The sequence below is a fragment of the Schistocerca cancellata genome, chromosome 5, assembly GCF_023864275.1.
Source record: "Schistocerca cancellata isolate TAMUIC-IGC-003103 chromosome 5, iqSchCanc2.1, whole genome shotgun sequence".
Lineage (NCBI taxonomy): Eukaryota > Metazoa > Arthropoda > Insecta > Orthoptera > Acrididae > Schistocerca > Schistocerca cancellata.
In genome coordinates, this window is record NC_064630.1 from 300,139,718 (window position 1) to 300,160,637 (window position 20,920).

A 20,920-nucleotide genomic window follows, 5' to 3' on the forward strand; every position below is an offset into this window, starting at 1 on the left:
CTGTTGTCAGTTGCCATACCTGGAAGGTCAACAAGCAACTGTATAATAGCTTTCAACCCGCTTAGCGATTTTATGTAGGACTTGCATTTTCTCAGCTAGATCCTTCACTAAGGTATGACAGTGGTAGTTGTGGCTGGTACATGTTGTTGTTGTTGTGGTCTTCAGTCCTGAGACTGGTTTGATGCAGCTCTCCATGCTACTCTATCCTGTGCAAGCTTCTTCATCTCCCAGTATCTACTGCAACCTACATCCTTCTGAATCTGCTTAGTGTATTCATCTCTTGGTCTCCCTCTACGATTTTTACCCTCCACACTGCCCTCCAATGCTAAATTTGTGATCCCTTGATGCCTCAAAACATGTCCTACCAACCGATCCCTTCTTCTAGTCAAGTTGTGCCACAAACTTCTCTTCTCCCCAATCCTATTCAATACCTCCTCATTAGTTACGTGATCTACCCACCTTATCTTCAGCATTCTTCTGTAGCACCACATTTCGAAAGCTTCTATTCTCTTCTTGTCCAAACTAGTTATCGTCCATGTTTCACTTCCATACATGGCTACACTCCATACAAATACTTTCAGAAACGACTTCCTGACACTTAAATCTATACTCGATGTTAACAAATTCCTCTTCTTGAGAAACGCTTTCCTTGCCATTGCCAGTCTACATTTTATATCCTCTCTACTTCGACCATCATCGGTTATTTTACTCCCTAAATAGCAAAACTCCTTTACTACTTTAAACGTCTCATTTCCTAATCTAATTCCCTCAGCATCACCCGACTTAATTTGACTACATTCCATTATCCTCGTTTTGCTTTTGTTGATGTTCATCTTATATCCTCCTTTCAAGACACTGTCCATTCTGTTCAACTGCTCTTCCAAGTCCTTTGCTGTCTCTGACAGAATTACAATGTCATCGGCGAACCTCAAAGTTTTTACTTCTTCTCCATGAATTTTAATACCTACTCCGAATTTTTCCTTTGTTTCCTTTGTTGCTTGCTCAATATACAGATTGAATAACATCGGGGAGAGGCTACAACCCTGTCTTACTCCCTTCCCAACCACTGCTTCCCTTTCATGTCCCTCAACTCTTATAACTGCCATCTGGTTTCTGTACAAACTGTAAATAGCCTTTCGCTCCCTGTATTTTACCCCTGCCACCTTCAGAATTTGAAAGAGAGTATTCCAGTTAACATTGTCAAAAGCTTTCTCTAAGTCCACAAATGCTAGAAATGTAGGTTTGCCTTTTCTTAATCTTTCTTCTAAGATAAGTCGTAAGGTCAGTATTGCCTCACGTGTTCCAACGTTTCTACGGAATCCAAACTGATCTTCCCCGAGGTCGGCTTCTACCAGTTTTTCCATTCGTCTGTAAAGAATTCGCGTTAGTATTTTGCAGCTGTGACTTATTAAACTGATTGTTCGGTAATTTTCACATCTGTCAACACCTGCTTTCTTTGGGATTGGAATTATTATATTCTTCTTGAAGTCTGAGGGTACTTCGCCTGTCTCATACATCGTGCTCACCAGATGGTAGAGTTTTGTCATGACTGGCTCTCCTGAGGCCATCAGTAGGTCAAATGGAATGTTGTCTACTCCCGGGGCCTTGTTTCGACTCAAGTCTTTCAGTGCTCTGTCAAACTCTTCACGCAGTAACTTATCTCCCATTTCGTCTTCATCTACATCCTCTTCCATTTCCATAATATTGTCCTCAAGTACATCGCCCTTGTATAAACCCTCTATATACTCCTTCCACCTTTCTGCCTTCCCTTCTTTGCTTAGAACTGGGTTGCCATCTGAGCTCTTGATATTCATACAAGTGGTTCTCTTCTCTCCAAAGGTCTCTTTAATTTTCCTGTAGGCAGTATCTATCTTACCCCTAGTGAGACAAGCCTCTACATCCTTACATTTGTCCTCTAGCCATCCCTGCTTAGCCATTTTGCACTTCCTGTCGATATCATTTTTGAGACGTTTGTATTCCTTTTTGCCTGCTTCATTTACTGCATTTTTTATATTTTCTCCTTTCATCAATTAAATTCAATATTTCTTCTGTTACCCAAGGATTTCTATTAGCCCTCGTCTTTTTACCTACTTGATCCTCTGCTGCCTTCATACTGGTACATACTGTGCCCAATGCTCTTCACACAAATCAGAAATATACTTCTGCCTACTAAGCCACTTTCCAGTCACTTCCTTATACAATGCCCAGGAATTTATGACAGCCAAATTAAGAATATTGTAGAATACTTGCATTAGCCAATGTCTTTTACTGGATTTTGTGGAGTATATTCATGCCATTTGATCCACAATGTTGACCCCAAATTTTATTTCATTGTAAAATTGCACTGTTTCTGGAGTCTTCTTCTGACACACATACATGGGAGTGAAGTGAACTCAATAACAAAACATTCTTATTGGTTTTCTCTTTATAAACTGTTGTGGTTGTGCCATCATCCATTTTATATACTGTAATCGAGTGGAATGGTCGTTTTCTGGTCTTTGCTGTACTAGGCATCTCCCTTCAATTGTGGTTCACAGTTCAAATTAAAGTTATGGATACTGCTCTCAGATGGTTTGCAAGGCTTAGTGTAGCAAAGTACCTATCAGTAGTGACATTCAAACTTTTGTCTAGGTATGGTACTATAAGCCTATGAACAACATTTCACGTGTGCCTTGGTCAGATCATTGAAGGGGGTCAGCACTGGTGTATGGGAATCCATTCAGTATATGTTTACTAGAAATTTGTCTGGCTTACTTGCAATATATTGTGTGGAGGGGCATCTTATTTTGGATGGTAAAAGTTATTCATCAGTTGTGAGATAAGGTTCTGATTTATAGCGTGATGCACTATTTGCTATGAAAATATTTCAGTTACTTGAAACAAGACCAAATCTGTCAGTTTTGAGGCGTTCAGATCTCATGAAATTTGTGTCAAACTTAATGTACTTCATTATTTCCATAATTGTGTTTTACTCCATAGTTTGTATGAAAAAAGGAAGACAGTATACATTTGACCATATTCTTTTGAGACAAAAATACTTTAACCCACGCACTCCTCTTGCAAGCATTATGGTGTCAAAATCATCCAGTTCTTCAATGTCCAATGCCTGCTCTTGAGAAATCGTCTTGTATTCAGTGATAAGCTTCTGATTTTGAATTTTCTTTTTAGCACATGATGTTGGTCCTGGGCCCTTGCAAAAGGCTATGACTTTACAGATGATCTAAAAAATATGAAAGAGTCCTTCTAGTATTCCTGTATTTGTTAGACACTTCTCGCATTTACAGATTATGTTTGTGGGGATGACTATCTGATGCTGTCATAACAGAAATAAGTCAAATCTTGCTTTAACCAACCAACAATCCGTGCTGGAACTAATGGCAGTGTTGTGACATATTTGAACAACAAAGGGACGACAGTTGGTTTCATTTAGTACATGGTATTGCAAAGAAGTCACTTGAAAATACAGAGAGAGAGGTTAAGAGGGGCCAAATTGGTCCTGCAATCCTTCTAGGTAGTAAACTTCATATTTCACAACTAGTAAAAATAGTGCACTCCAAAAAAGTGTGATAAATGTTTCATATAACTGATGAAAAGTCACAAAATATTAAGTCAATCCAGTTAACAGTTTTTTCAGAACGCAAGTGAAAAGTCCGTGAAGGGGCCAGTTTAGCCCTCCATTCCTTCTAATGTTAAGCCAACTGTACTATGCAATATTCAAGACCATACAGGTTCGACATTATGCAATTTTTGCACTGTCAGGTAGCTAATCCCAGCTACCACGGCAAGGTCGTACCACATTGGATGGGAAAAATCGGTGTGTAATTGTCCAGAGGACAAAGACAGCTTAAATAGCTACAAAGACATCAGTTTTCAAATGTCTATAGACCAAAAACCATACAAAAAGCAACAGTGACATCGGTTTTTGCACTACAGAGAAACATTGGGAATTATCCAAATGGGACAGAAATTGGTAGATGTGATGCACATGTACTGACAAACAAATGATAAAAATTTCAGAAAAATTGGATGATTTATTCAGGAGAAAAAGCTACACAAATTAAGCAAGTCAGTAACACATTGGTCCACCTGTGGCACTTATGCAAACAGCTATTTGGCTTGGCATTGATTGATAGTCATTGGATGCGCTCCTGAGGGGTATCGTGCCAAATTATGTTCAAATGGTGTTTTAGATCATCAAAATCCTGAACTAGTTCGAGAGTGCTGCCCATAATGCTCCAAACATTCTCAATTGGGGAGAGATGCGGTGACCTTGCTGGCCAAGGTAGAGTTTGGCAAGCACAAAGACAAGCAGTAGCAACTCTCACAATGTGAGAGCAGGCACTATCTTGCTGAAATGTAAGCTCAGGATGGCTTGCCACAGAGGGCAACAAAGTGAGTTGAGAATACCATCACTGTACTGCTGTGCTGTAAGGGTGCCGCAGATGACAACCAAAGGGGGCTGTTGTGACATGAAATGGCACCCCAGACCATCACTCTTAGTTGTTGAGCCGTATGGTAGGCGACAGTCAGGTTGGTATCCCACTGCTGTATGGGTCATCTTCAGACATATCTTTCGCCTGGAATCTTATGGACTGGATAGTATTGTCTTCAGTGATGAACCTCACTTCAAATTGAGCCCCAATGACCAGTAAAGATATGTCTGGAGATATCCCAGACAGCAGTGGGACACAACCTGACTGTCACTGCCATATGACCCAACAACCAGAAGTGATGGTCTGACGTGCTGTCATTTCATAGCAGGACTCCTTTGTTTGTCATCTGTGGCACCCTAATAGCAGCAGTACATCAATGATGTTCCATGTCTGGTTCTTTTGTCCTTCATGGCAAGCCGTCCTGGGCTTACATTTCAGCAACATAGTGCCTGCCCACACACGACAATAATTTCTACTGCTTATCTTAATGCTTACCTTTTAAGAGTGTAATTGTACTGAGGCCAGAAACCATATAAAAAGCAACTATGAAATCTCTTTTTGATTGCTTTGAGGCCAAAAACTGCATAAAAAGCAACAATGAAATCGGTTTTCAATTGTTATGAGACTGGTGCAAGACAAGTTGTGCACTGTCTACCATTTTCTGCCACAAGCTGAAATCAAGAAACAGCCTGTTCTACAACAGATCAAAGTGTCTCAGGGGTCACGTTCAGAATTTATTGCACAGTGTGTGCATTCGCTTCAGCTACTTTTATAATCAGAGCACTGAACACGACATCTTTCAGATAATCCCATAGCGGAATTCATCCAAATAAAGATCCGGTGATCTGTATGGCCAGGCTGTACAAAAATGACGATTAATAGTTGTAGTATTTCCAAAATGCCTCTGCAGCAGCTTCTTCACCGGCTGTACAATGTACGGAGGATTGCTATCTCACATAAAAATGATCCTATCCACACATCCATGCTGTTGAATGGTTGGAATGATGTCAGTGTGCAAAAGTGTCTCATAGCATTTACCAGTGATGGTAGATGCAATAAATGATGCCATCAACCCCCACCACAGAGTTATCTTTGTAGAATGAACAGCTCCCACTTCATATGTGAGTGGACTATCTGTTGCCCACATTCAGCAATTCTGTGTACTGACATGACATTGGAAATAGATTTGGGCTTCATCTGTCCACAGAATGTTCCTTGGTCACTCATTGTCCACTTCCATGTGAGGAAGAAATTGTAGAGCAAATGTTTGTCATTGGCAGGTAAACATGAAGTGAATCTCGATCATGGGTAATTTTGTGAGGTTGGCAGTGCAGGATGTTTTATAAAATTTTATGCACTATGCTCACAGGCATGTCCTAAGTTCAGTCAATTATTTGTGCAATGCATGTTTACACGCCACTAATTGACCCTTCTACAGTGCTGTGGCCACACCTTCTGCTGACATTACATCAATTGTTGTCATCCCTCTGCCATATTGCTCTTCAGTATAATCTGTCTTTTCAGATTACGTAATCATTTTCTGCAGACCTTTGGCAGGTCTGGACCAGTGCCTTTTTTTCATATCCTTGAGTGCCCAGAGCTATTGGCGCACAGTTATCATTCATTCACAGCTTTACCAGCTGCAAGTGATCCTGCATTGAGAAAGTCATGTTATGCATACCAGATGCCAACTGAGGAACAGCTGTGCACCCTACGTCATTTATTTAGCATATTCTGCCACATAAAGTGCCATCTAGTCATTCATCCACCCCCCCCCCCCCAAACACACACACACTACGTTTCCCCCTTCTTCAGTACCATCCCATTCAAATTTGACATCTTTCTGAGTATTGATTGTTTTTACAGCATTCTGAAACTGTAACTTTAATTATAATCACTTTGTAAATTTAGATATTGGAGAAGAACACTTGATCATCAGCTATTAAAAGAGTATGGGCTGTTGGGGATACAGTATACAGTAGAACCACACTAATGCAATCTGAGATGATCCAACTCTCCACTTAGTTTGACCATCCCATTCCCGGTGTTTGTTAGGATTTGTCGATGACTTATTGTGTGCGATATGGATCAGTAGGCAGTTGTCCATTGATAAGTGTGGTAGCTAGGTAAGTTTTGACATAACTTGTTCCCAACTAGGTCAGTAAGTCATTGTGAATGCATTTGTTTTATAAATTTGCAACAGTGTTTCTCTCACATATGAAAGTATGTAAAACTAAATTCTGTTGTCAACTAAATGTAAGTATGTGATGATATCTTCACTGGGGAAACTGAAAGTGCTTGAAAGATTAGGTAAGGAAAGTCTCTTCAAAACATCGCAAGTGAGGTAGCGGGTTGGCATAACAACTGTTGAAGACTGAGGAGGGGAAATGGAATGCGAGACTCCTGAAAGTCATGCATTGATTAGGTGAAAGAACTGTAAATGAGCAAGACTTAGAAGCCTAAAAGTGATATTTTATACAGTGCATTGTCCATATGGTTTGAGCAGGATAGGAGAAAAGGCACTCCATTGTTCAACGTAAAAGAAAAGGCACTGACTTTGTGTGAAAAATTACATGAAAATGAAAAGTTTACAGCAAATGAAGACTTGTTACATTGATGAAAAAAATTACAATGGCATTCTAAATGTAATTATTTTGGGCAAGAAGCTGTCTACTGTTGAAACAACTCTCAATAAATTTGTTCCAAAATTTTAAAACTTCTTGAAGAGCTTAATCTGAGCGCTGATCAGGCAGATAACATTGGTGAGTCTCACTTGAACTATAAAATATCAGGCAGATAACATTGACAGGTCTCGCTTGAAATACAAAATGCTTGTTACAAGAAATGTTTCTATACAAAGTCAGTATTTTAGAGGTACAAAAGTTGCCAAAGTAGAATTACTATTTCTGTCTGTAGTACCACAGATGGCAGTCACAAGATGCCATTCTTTGTGATCAGAAAAGCAAAAGAATTAACGACATTCAGAAACATTAATATAGCTTCACTACCCGTATGTTATAGTAATCGAAAGTCGACATGGCTGGAATCCAGCCTCTTTAAAGAATGCTTTTATGACCAATTACTCCCTGCAATTATAAAATACCTAAATGGAAAGTAGGGGCCTTCCTAAACGTGCCATATTGTCAAGAACATGACATCTCATCCATCTGAAGATGACCTTTAAAAGGTGAAATAAAAGCATTATCTCTTCCTACCAACATAACATGTGTAATGCAACCCGTGGACCAGGGGGTCAGTGGGTGGCTGAAAAGATTATGTCATCAAAAATAAGTTTGATCAGTTTTAGAGAGGACACAAGAAGGCAGCAGCTTGTTTCAAGTGATGAAATCAATAAAGATGTGATGTATGCAATTGCCAAAGTTGCAAGAATGCTTAAAAAATCTTGGCTCCAACTGTGGCCAAAAATGAATGAAATTAATGATGAAACATCAAAAGAAATGAGTGAAGAGAATCAAGATGAAACAGACCATGTAACAACTGTGGAAAGTTAAGATATAGACTCCCCAGCAGTTTTGAAGAATTTACAAACTTTACAACTGGACGTTGAGGCCAGTGATGTGTGAGAGAGGATGAATACAGCTGATCTTGACTACACAATGGAAGAAAACTTAACTGATCATTCAGTCAGTGGTGCTGTAATTTGAAGAACTGATGAGAACAAGGAAGATTATGAAGGCAATGAAGACAATGAATATATGGCTTGAGTATCAAATACAGATGGCAAAAATGCATTTGATACAGCCTTTCAGTACATCAGACAAAGTTGTATGTCTACTCCAAAAGCCATTTTGTGGATTGGTAATGTTGGAACCTTGCAGCAAAATTGAGATTCTTGGTTGCTAATCAAAAGCTCACTACAGATGTTTTTCATCCTGCTTAAGAACAGAACATTTTTTACCGTGTGATATCTTGATTTAAACAGTTAAATGCAAATCGGCTGTGTGTCACTGCAGTACTGTAATGAGATATGTACAGCTGTTTAACTTTCTCTCACAGCAGCAATGTCTTAACATTGATACAGATATATTTTATAGTACAGACTCTACTTTACACTTTTGCACAAGATTGTTTAGTGTGTCAACATTTTCTTTTAATTTTGTTACTGTTTTTAACATGGAACAATGTTTTGTACAATATTTCCAGTTGAAAATTAAAGTTTCTGATAATCTGACAATGGTTTCAGTCGCGTAGGGGATGGATTAGCAAGGTTCTACCTTGTGTGTGTGTGTGTGTGTGTGTGTGTGTCCAGATCTGCTACAGTTGCTTTAGCCCTGTGCAGGCTATTATTAACGTGCATACCCAAGGTTTAGAGAATTCAGTACATCCAGGACTAAGTCATTTTTTTAGCATAATCGTATAAAAGAAATGTCATTATTGCACCATTCTTACACAGAGAAGACAGTTGCCACAGGCATCACAGTTAGGTTCAGTTTTAAAACCAACCCTTAAACTTTTGTATTGCACTATAGCACTGTGAGCCTAAGCAATCACATCTTCAAAAGCTTGACTTACAGAATGATTTGACAGATGGTCATATGGAAGTAATTGCCAAAATTCGATAGTAAAAACAAAAATGTTCAAGGTAGAAGATTAGGAAAAGCTGGACCTGTTTCTGAATACGCCCAGTGAAGTTGGAAACTTATGCTGTGATGCTTACCATAAGCATAAAAATTTAATTTCTTTATGCACGTGATACCAGATATTTTACGGCAGACACCAAGTGTATTAGTGGATGTCAAAAAGTAAACTGTAATGTGATTGAAAATAGATCATCCCAAAGACAAAATATATAATGCATTTTTAGATCTGAGTGATAGTAATTGCTTTGTAAAATCTTTTCTCTGTTGTGTATGTGTGAATTATCAGGTTACAAAACTTCTTTCTCACCTTACATCTAATTTTGACATTGGTATGTTGCTATTGATGGAGAAAGCAATGTTTAAGTTTAGCACATGCTAGAATTGGAATATTTTGTAAGCAGACATGTAATTTTATTAAAATGTTTAACTCAACAATATTTACTTTATAAATTGCTGTAATATACTGCATCATAGTAACAGCTGTCTTTATTTGTTACAGAATTTCCGAATAGTCATAATCAGACACAATAACCTGGAAATGGAATTTGATATGATTGGCATTCATGCTGGTATTGCAAATGCTTTGAGGCGAATTCTTCTTTCGGAGGTGAGAAAATAATATCTACCTTTCAGTGTGTGAGATTGTATCACAAACAAAGACAGCAAGCAGTTGACAAAAGCATATTTGGGAACTACATATTCAGTGTGAATAATTACTCTAATAAGTTTCACAAGTTTTTCTAGTAGATGATGGTAGTGTCCTAATTTTACAGTGTTTCCAGTGCCATAAACAAAAGCAGCCTTAATAAAATTCAATAAAATCTTGGAACACATCTAATTCTGAAAATTCTAGCAGTCAGTCTTCATCAATCGGTTATATTTTAATTGTTCTCCAGTCTTCCAGTAATAACGTTCAAAGCAGGCAAAAAGTTCCATTTCCAGTGGTAGACAATATAGAGGCTGGTAGTAAGTAATGATGGGTTTGCTCATCTGTTTGTCTGAAAAGACCTAACTTTTCTTACAAAAGTTGGTCTAATCTGTTTGATGAAATGAAAAAAACTAAATATGAAGGATTAATTGTACATAATTAGTAACCATTTTTAAATCATACCATATACTAGTTGCCTATTTCTTTCCATGCAATTTCTACTGCTTCATTTTGTACAGTGTAGTTTTGATAACTGTTACATGACCACTGGATGATTGTTACCACATCTCACAGCGTTCTACATCTGTGCATAAAACATAAATTTGCGGTGTAAGCTACTGAAAATATGTTTTCTCATCAGCAAGACCAGTTTACCAAAGCAATGTCTCCTTTACAGTTTAGTTTCTCCACTTTCCCATGAGTCTTTTACAAATGGCTAATTCTGCTGTAAAAATCAGTATACTGCAAGATAAAAAGTAACTGATTAGGCAAATTGCGAGGATAGTTTCTTTGGAAAGGACATTTTTCCTTCCTGATCCTTACAGTATCTCTTTGCAGATTAATACCTTAATCAACATAGTATGTTTAGGAAATATTGGTGTGTGGCACATCGCACATGCTCCGTTAAATGTGCCAAATTTCATGTTTCCAAGTGAGCTCTGACATTTTTAACTGATATGAGTGTGGTGAACGTGAGGTACATGAGTTGGGGGACTCTCCTCTGGCCATAAGCTCTGGTGATCTACTTCAGTTTCCACAATGTGACCTTATGAGGAAACATTTGGTGTCACAAGAAATGGAAGTCTTGGTTTAACTGCATAAATAATGAGTTCTGTGCTAACAGAGTGGTTGGTTGTTGAAGTGAAACACTCATTTAGAGAGCTACCTCTTGGCACCTGCTGCTCCTCAGTTATAGTTGGCTTACAAAGCAAACTTGGTTCTACCTGAGAGGACAGTGAAACTCCCTAGATTTTTTTGCTAATAAATTGGTTCTAAATTGACTAATGAAAAACGCTTGGCAGGATGGAAGTAAAATAGGGGCATCTATAGAGAATATGCAGAGACTAGTCATCACAATTATGCCTCTCTTAGTGATAACAACAAAACACCTCCATAATATATTATTTGTTTATAACACTGAATTCTAGTAGAGATGTTTTTATACGCTGTGGTGTAATGGATATAGGTACAGGAGATTTGCAAAACTAGAAGATGTCACAGATATACTTAATGATACTTTGAATAAGGTTAATCATATCTGCAGGAAACTGTTGTCTTCATTATGAAATTGAGTACGCTGACATTAACTGAATATCTTAACTGTCAATCCATTGATTGTAAAGCTTTTATCCCATTTTCCCTAAAGTGTTTCGAATACCCGGTGTTTGGGTTGTTAATTTTCACATTGGACTCATGTTATATGTGGAAGGTTTGGCAGCCCATGAACCAGTGGTATATTTTTTCCTGTCACTGTGCATTACATGTATAGGTTGGCAAACTGTCTGGAGTCAGCAAAGCCTAAAATTTGTAGAAGAGGAGAAAAAAAATTGATGTTGAAGATATGCAGGTTTTCAAGACAGTACAGCCTCAATACATTTTTTGCATCCACACTCACAGGAAAAGAAACTACTTTCCTAGCTGCCTCAAAACATACAATAACTATAAATTCTGGAACCAGCAAATTGATATGTAAGGCAATTGTATTTTGAAAAAATTTAATGAGTATTCCAGTTTGGTTCAAGCAGCAAAAGAGGTGCATCGGTCAGTGATTAACAAAAAAAAGTGTGTATAACGTTTCCCAACAAAACTTTAATTTACTCACCACAGAAGGGTAAAGCTACAACCATAAGTAAATACGAGACCAAGAAACTAGAGCCGTTACTATCAGATCAGAAAAGGCCAACAAGTTGTAATAGCTATGAATGTAGGAAGTGTTAATGAGAGAACAGTCAATCTCCCTTCCCCTGCTCCCTCCCACCCCCCCACCCCCCATTTTGCATTCACTATTGCATTGAAGTGAAAAGGGGAAGGAGAAGCAACTGTGGAAGAGAGGTAGCAATACTTCAATGGAATTTGAACAGTTACAGGACTTCTGTCAGAAATCTAAAGATCCTAGCAGAGGTGAAACAAGTCTGTACGTATCTACAAGAAACATACTTCAAATGATCTGACATGCCAGTGCTAATATGTTACAATTTCAATAGAAAAGACATTTTCAATGGTGAAAGGATCACCGCTATTCACATATTAACCTTAACATTTGGCTGCATCATCGTCTCTCATTAGCAAAAACAGTGTGCTATGTCTGTTTTCCCTCTCACGAACTTGTGGGCACTCGAGTCCTCAAAGATGTCATTCTACAACTTCCCCAACCATACTTCCTGGAATGTTAATACACATTTCAACATCTCCTGCCCAAGCCCTTCCTGCTGCCTCCCATCCCCCACCTTCCCAGCCACTAGCCACCACTACCACGTACGAATAAAATAATGGTCTCTTGTGTCTAGTCTTACATGAGCCATTCTGATCGATATATGCACACTATCTCATGGAACTGAATAAACAATTTTTTTTTCCCTAATGGGATACAGTAAAATGTCTGATTTTGGATGAGGCATAGATCTACATCTACATCTACATTTATACTCCGCAAGCCACCCAACGGTGTGTGGCGGAGGGCACTTTACGTGCCACTGTCATTATCTCCCTTTCCTGTTCCAGTCGCGTATGGTTCGCGGGAAGAACGACTGTCTGAAAGCCTCTGTGCGCGCTCTAATCTCTCTAATTTTACATTCGTGATCTCCTCGGGAGGTATAAGTAGGGGGAAGCAATATATTCGATACCTCATCCAGAAACGCACCCTCTCGAAACCTGGCGAGCAAGCTACACCGCGATGCAGAGCGCCTCTCTTGCAGAGTCTGCCACTTGAGTTTGTTAAACATCTCCGTAACGCTATCACGGTTACCAAATAACCCTGTGACGAAACGCGCCGCTCTTCTTTGGATCTTCTCTATCTCCTCCGTCAACCCGATCTGGTACGGATCCCACACTGATGAGCAATACTCAAGTATAGGTCGAACGAGTGTTTTGTAAGCCACCTCCTTTGTTGATGGACTACATTTTCTAAGGACTCTCCCAATGAATCTCAACCTGGTACCCGCCTTACCAACAATTAATTTTATATGATCATTCCACTTCAAATCGTTCCGCACGCATACTCCCAGATATTTTACAGAAGTAACTGCTACCAGTAGATTTGAGTAATGAAGAAGAAAGTCCATCATACAAAGAAAAAAGCTCTCCATTTCTCCCCCCTTTCCACCCCCCCTTGCTTTTTCTCTCCTTCTCTGTCTCCCTCTTCATCTCCACTTTCTCCTTCTCTGTCTCCTCCATGTCTCCCTCCCCCCCTCCCTCTCTCTCTCTCTCTCTCTCTCTCTCTCTCTCTCTCTCTCTCTCTCTTTCTCATGTATGCTTTACCCTCTCAGTGCCTCCCCCACACTGGGCAACATTAAGCTGTTACTATTTGATTTCACTACTGTAGTCTAGTATTTGAGAACTTTGAGAGTGCATAATTCACAGCTTCCTGTATCTATATCTAAAGTACTCCACACTCCGTCACTGGATTGCATCCATAGTATGTGTACTTTTCATCCCAAGTTTCCTACTTCACACAACATGCCAATTTTGTGTTAATCCTTAGTGTGGCAACTGCAGTTTTATTTACTATACAGTACTCCTCTTCACTAGCCACATTCCTCCATATTGTTCCCCATTGAAGGCATTACATGTTGGTTATAGAGGCTAATCTTGAGCTTTGTTTTCACTCCAGGTTGAATCTGATACTTTTATCTTACTTGCATACAAGGGCAATGCTGCAGTTATGTTGACCATCTGGTCCAGCGTATCACAAGCCTTAGTGCTGTATCTGCAAAAAGGGTTGACAGGAAGAGTAACAACCTCCTGAAGAAATGTTTCTTGTTACTAGAGACTGCCAAGAGTCTTTAAGTATTATTGTGCTGTCCCCCTTAGATTATATGACCTTCAGAAGATCTGTAAGGAAGGGGTTCCTCCTAGGCTTATTGTCAATAACATTGATTCTTGACATACAGTGTAACAAAACATCTTGTGTCATGTTGAGCACGCTAGTAGGTCGGTGTGTACATCACATTAAGAACTTGTGGATTTCTTAACTCAGTTAGAGGGCTGCATTTGAATGACTGATATTTTGACAAGGTTTGATGTAGTCTCTCTATTCACATTCATTGCTCTTTCTGATTCATCGTGTTTAACTGAGGTTAGGTTTGGTTTTGAGTTAATGAAACTGTTTCGACATGTGCTGATTTTCACTTACTTTTTACTCAGTGTCCAGTTCGGTGAATAAACAGATGGGAGTTGCGATGGGTAGTCCATTCTCATCTGTTATTGCCAATCTGTGTAGAGAAGATTTTGAGGGATATGCCCTGGATGGCGGTGAGGGGAGGTCTCATTGAAATTTTGTATATATGTTGTTGTTGTTGTGTTTGGCGGGGAGGGTTAAGAAGAAACAGGCGTAAGTCTGAGGGAGGGGGGCTGCAGCCCCATCCCTGTCACCCCCCTCCATGATTCATCTCTGGCATGAAATTCTGCAGAATATGAATGCAACATGGAGAAAAGAAAGCAAAACTTTATGTGTCGAACTATTGTCAACGCAGGCTGAATGAAGTGCAACATGGGTCTGGATCTGTTACAGACATACCTACATAGAGTTGCTGTTTTCATTATCTTCTAATATATACTAAATCTCTGTGTGTAAAATAACTAATTATTGTATTTGTTTCTAGGAAAAAAAAATTTAGTCATTATTCGACTCTTTACCATTAAGCTGTTTTACTCTTTCTACTTTATATCTACAGTTGTTTCTCATCTAACTGTAACATCATTACTTTACTGAAGAAAAGACATTCTCAACATTGTTAATAGTGCATGTTTAACATTACTTCAACCTATTCATGACAAGAGCGTACTTTTCTTACTTCCTTCTTACAAAATTTTCATTAAAATGTATAGTTTGACTTTATACAAAACTTTTCTCTTCCTGTGGTTAACAAATATTTCAAAATATAAAGGGAACACCTGTTCTACATAACAAATTCTTCCTAACTTCACAACTAAATCATGACAGTCGAAATTACAAGTCTTACCTCCCTTTCTTCCTGTAAATTGGTTCCATTATAATTATAATTTTGCTAGTAATATCATGCTACTAATTGGAATGAAAATGACAATGGAAGCCTTGAGCAGCTGCTGGTGAAGTATCAGTGCTGCAGTAGGGAGTCGCCTATTTAGCTTTCATATTTGTTTTGTAGTTTGATTCTTAATTTCTTTTCGAGTGTTTATGCACTTGCATATTTAATTACATAAAATCCTTGCGTATTCTCGTATTTGAGAGGAGTTATATTGCTTATTGATAGCTGTAAAGTATAAATTAGCGTAGTCATTAGTCAGATGTTTATTTTGGACAGCCAGTGCTTTCTGTTTATTTTGTAGAGTCATTTAGCAGCAGACAGAGGCCAGTGCAGTTTCATCTGTGCTTGCAGAGTGATGTGTGCAAGCAGCAGTAGCAGAAACTAGTCATATATTCAGTTTTTCGTATTAGTTCCGTAGGTTTAATTCAAATTACTTTGTGTGTTTGTGTGCTTGCGTGGTGAAATTTTTTGGATCTTTGCATATTTTCGAATTAGAAAGGGGTAGTATCAAATTTTAATAACGGTAGAGTGTAACATCGCGTAGGTGGTTGTCATTTGTACTAAGACAGGTAGGATCGCATTGTAATATCTGTATAGTGGTGTAGTCATGGTAATTTGATTGCTTGGTTCGTAAGTAATTGTTCATATATCGCAGCTCAGTCTGGCACTGGTGACACAACTGTGCAGTCACATATTGCTGTTTTATTTGTCGCAACTCTGTACGTCCAGATATTAGCAGTAGGATGGATAGGGTGCGTGCGTGCTGTGTGCGGGCACAGGAGGAACTGGCCATGGTTCGCGAGCAGCTGCGCGTTCTGTTGACCACGGTCAGCCGCCTTCAGGCTGCTGCCTCGAGGTAGAGTGACGGCGGAGGGTCTGGCATGTCGCTTGAGACACCGCAGGTGTCGCTTGCTGCATCTGCTGACTCAGCCACTGAGGCACCTTCTAGTGTACCCGGTGCGTTGGGGCTGCCCTCACCTCAGGATGAGTGGCGGACTGCAACGCGTTCGCGTCACTCGAGGCGGAGGGTCAATGTGGAGGCTGGCTGGCTGGCCTCACCCGTTCATCCTGTCAGTGGGCAGGTGGCTGCTCCTTCAGCAGGGCCGGCCCGAGGATGCACACGGGGGCAAAGGCTTGCTTGGTTACTGGGAGCTCCAACGTTAGGCGGGTGATGGAGCCCCTTAGGGAAATAGTGTACAGGGCTGGAAAGAATTCCAACGTGCACTCGATTTGTCTGCCAGGGGACTCATCCGAGATGTGGAGGCGGCCTTGCCTGCGGCTATCGAGCGTACGGGGTGCAGTCGTCTGCAAGTAGTTGCTCACGTTGGCACCAATGATGCCTGTCGCTTGGGTTCTGAGGCGATCCTCAGTTCATACAGGTGGCTGGCGGATTTGGTGAAGACCGCTGGTCTTGGCTGTAGATTTCTAGACTTGCACTATTGGGTGGGGAATTGTGGGACGCCCCTAGATATCAGGGGTGCACTACACAAAGGAAGTGGCTACTCGGGTAGCAGAGTACTTGTGGCGTGCACGTGGGGTTTATTTTAGGCTAGGCAGTAGTGCGAGGTGTTCTGATGAACACTTACCAGTCGACGTGCAGGCAGGGAAATCAGGACGCACTCAGTGTAAAGACACTTCAGTTATCAAGATATTAGCAGTAAATTTTCAGAGTGTTCGGCTTAAAGTTCCTGAAATTGCTGCCCTCCAGGAAGTGTGTGGCGCACAAATTATTCTCAGGACTGAGACCTGGCTGAACCCTGAGGTAGGAAGTTCTGAAATATTTAGTGAGGGTTGGAACGTGTATCGGAAAGACAGATTGACACCGTAGGAGGTGGTGTCTTCATTGCAGTTGACAAAGAATTGTGTCTGCTGAAGCTGAAGTAGAGTGTGATTGTGAAGTTATCTGGACACGTTTAACATGGCTAGGAGAAATAAAGTTAATTGTTGGGTGTTATTACTGGCCACTAGGTTCCACCATGACAGTTCTAGAATCATTCAAAGGGAGTCTACATTCTGTATCGCAGAAGTACCCGGATCATGCTATATTAGTCGGAGGTGACTTCTACCTACCTAGTATAGACGGGGATGTCTATGGATTCATTACAGGTGGTACAGACAAGCCGTAGTGTGAATTACTTTTGAACACATTATCCGAAAACTGTCTTGAGCAGTAAATCGACAGCCAATGCGTAATGGAAATATTTTAGATCTGGTAGCCACGAACAGACCAGACCTCATCGACGGTGTAAGTGTTGAGACAGGGATTAGTGATCATGATGTTGTCATTACGACTATGGTTACGAAAGTTAAAAAGTCGGTAAAGAAGGCTAGGAGAGTATTCTTACTAGAAAGAGCAGATAAGCAGTTGGTAACATCCCATTTAGTAAATGAATCGACTTCATATACTTCCGGTACGATGGTTGTGGAAGAATTATGGGCAAATTTTAAACACATTGTAAATCATGCATTGGAGAAGTAATTGCCGAAAAAGTGGATTATGGACGGAAAAGACCCACCATGGTTTAACAGCGCAATTTGGAGAATGCTCAGGAAGCAAAGACAGTTGCACTCGTGGTATAAGAAAGATATGTAAAATAGTACATGATTTGTTTTTAACTAGTGGATCTGGATCTGAAAAAATTTTCTTCTAAGGTGTTTAAAAGTGCTATTGTGCCTGCAATGCTGCAACCAATGCCTACCCCATCTTTTTGTGTATAGATTTCATTATTGAATTTGAAGTAATTTTGTGTTAATATTACTTTCAGCAGTTCAGTAATGTAATATATACTGATTATAGATGTTTTTTCTGTTTTGGAGTAAGTTGTGCTCTATAGTTCTTATGGTTTCATAGACCAGTATATTTATGTAGAGGATGGTTATGGAAAAAGACAACTAATTTCCCATTTGCTGGAATTTTGATGTCTTTTATTTTGTTTGCCAGCATTTGGGAATTTTTTTGTTGTATGTGTAACACTTCGTAAGTGGGTTCTTTAGTTTTTTGTTGATGTGGTAGGTGTTGCTGTCTATGCAGTTGGCTACTGGATGCATAGGAATAAATTCTTTGTGGATCTTAGGTTGCCCATATAATTTTGGTGTCTTTGGATTGAAAACTATATTTGTTCTTTTTTCATGATCTGTGAGTATTGTATTGCAAGATTCGATGACCTTTTAGTTTGTACTGGAAATTTATTAGTACGGTTCCTATTGATTTTTGTGGCATTGTTAGCTGTAAAGTTTATTACTTTGGCTATGTAATCATTTTGATTTTGATGTATTATAGCCAGACTATTGCCGTTATGGCTATTGCATTGTTTTGACGAGTTTGTGGTTTATTTGATTTAGTATAGTGTGGTCTGTTTTCTTGTAGTGGCCTTACGTGTGTTTAGGTAACGGTTTTTTCTGTTATATTTCATGCCTGTACTGTTGTTTTGTTCTGTTTTGTTATTGGCTGTTTCGCTGTTGCTTGTCACCTGTGGATGTAATATTTGTTGAATTTTTTAAAATTCTCTTATAGAATTTAAATCGGGATCTGTGTTTTTGTACTGGTTTCATTGTGGGGTGTTGTGTATTTATCAGGTGTTGTATTTTCCTTATGTGGTTTACACGTACTTGCTGGCTGGTATAGGCTACATATTTGTCTATGAATCTAGCTATGCAGTCATATATTAAAGAATCAGTACTATTGCAAATTTTTAAGTGAGCTACATACATTTCTTGATTTAGGTGATTTTTGTGGTAATGTTTGTCTCTGATTTCTTGCTGCATCCATAATTTTGCTCTAAAATTCTCAATTTTATACTTTGTATTAGTTTACTAGTATACACTTGTTGACGCAGGATGTTCCCCGTGATGTGGTATGACATGCGAATCAATAGTTCTTGTACTTGAGGACTTGCGGCATGATATATGACTTACAGAGACATTATAAGTAAAGAAATCCAAATCACTGCTAAGCTGAAAGTATTTAGTGCTTTATTGTTTTGTTTCAGGTACAGTGTGCCATTTTCTAACTGCCTGCAAGTTATACATATATTCGTTAACCTTTGTTTCTATTCTTATGTATAACTATTGACAATATTAGATGATTATATAGTAGTACTTACAAAACATGGCAGTATAGCTGCCGCAGTCATATATCTTGCCACCTATAAGACATAATAATCAAATCATTAGACAATGACAGCTCCAACCAATGTTTTATGGATGTCTGAAACACTTAGATGTAAGTACTGTTGTATAATCACCCAATATTGTCAACAGTTATACATAAGAATAGAAACAAAGATTAAGAAAGTCATGTATTATTCACAGGCAGCTAGAAAATGGCACTGAAGCCAAAATAGGTTTATTGTGAACCAAATAGTAAAGCACTAAATACTTTGAACATGGCAGCAATGTGGATGTCTTTGCTTATAATGGCTGTTCAAGACATATATCCTGCTGCAGGCCCTCAAGCACAAAAACTAGTATTTCAGTTTTAAATTTTACTAAAATATGAAACATGGCTCAGTTCTCAGATCATGAAGGCCATGCAATGTATCACAGTCCCTAGCACCACCAACATAATCAGTAAATTAAACAGCATAACAAATCCTCAAGTCAGCATCATGTGAAATAGTACCTAGTATAAAATCCTATAATGCATATCGGTAAGTCACACAGCGTAATATAACACAATTTCTGCTACTAACCACTACATAACATAATTAGTAAGTTCCTCAGCATACGGCTACATATTTCCTAGTATTAATCACTGTCTAATATAATTAGTAAATTAACCTGTGTAACTAGTTGTGTTTTTCAATATAGGCATGAGAATGACAAAAACATTGAACATTCATAGTGTGACATTAGCCCTAGCACAATGTAATTAAGCAATTAAAGAACAGTGTAGTAATCATTAGAGGAATCATAATACAGCATAAATCTGAGTGCAAATCAGAAAAAAAGTATCAACTGATAATCAAGTAACCTCAGTGTATCATAAATCCTAACATGAACCATAGTGTAGCAGTAAATTAAAATTTCATTCAGTGAATTAAGAAAAGAAGAAAAATTAATTTGCCATTGGAGAGAAATCTGTATACACCACTGTTATTTCTGTATCACCCATTAATCTATCTGGTGGTGTTATATTCTTTCATTAATACATTCTGTAGTACCTTTTCCTTTACACTCTCTTAACCACACATAATCCTGCTTTTACATTTTACAGTTACTTGTTCCCTTAAATCAACTGTCAAATCAAAACTGTGAACATTTTGAGCAAAAACAAACCTTAACATTACTTTCACACAACTGCAATTACTCTCCCTTAATGTTGTTGACAAGTGAAAAGTATCATGTACTTTATTGTCTTTAACGAAATCACTGCTATTATTATTTTCGTTAAAGAGTGAATAATAATTATTTATTATGGTTGCTTTTAGTTTACTTAATTTGCCTTTCTTTAACTTTTTTCTGTAAGTACGAACTTTGTTGTAGAACCTCTCTCTTATTTACGTGTGGTAATAAAAAATTCTCTCTCAAAAGAATTACGTACATTTAAAAATTACGTGAACTCATATTAACTGATTAAGAATATTTAGTTGAAATTTAAATCCTTTACATCATTCGGCCTTGGCACACATTTTCTAAATGCAGTGGGTTTTTTCTGTTAAATATTTACTGAATTCTATCCCGGCGTTAACTATGGAGCACAAGATTATCTCTATTATCAGAAAATGGTTAATT

At 38.7% G+C, this 20,920-nt stretch overlaps 1 protein-coding gene across 4 annotated transcripts in view; it reads left to right on the top strand.

The window, feature by feature from the left end:
* LOC126188971 (DNA-directed RNA polymerases I and III subunit RPAC1) overlaps positions 1-20,920 on the top strand; it is a 231,847-nt gene that overhangs the window by 73,018 nt on the left and 137,909 nt on the right. For all 4 annotated transcript variants that reach the window (XM_049930741.1, XM_049930743.1, XM_049930742.1 and 1 more), the window contains exon 3: positions 9,534-9,641. In XM_049930741.1, coding sequence (XP_049786698.1) covers positions 9,534-9,641 — 108 coding nt within the window. The remainder of the gene's footprint in view (positions 1-9,533; positions 9,642-20,920) is intronic.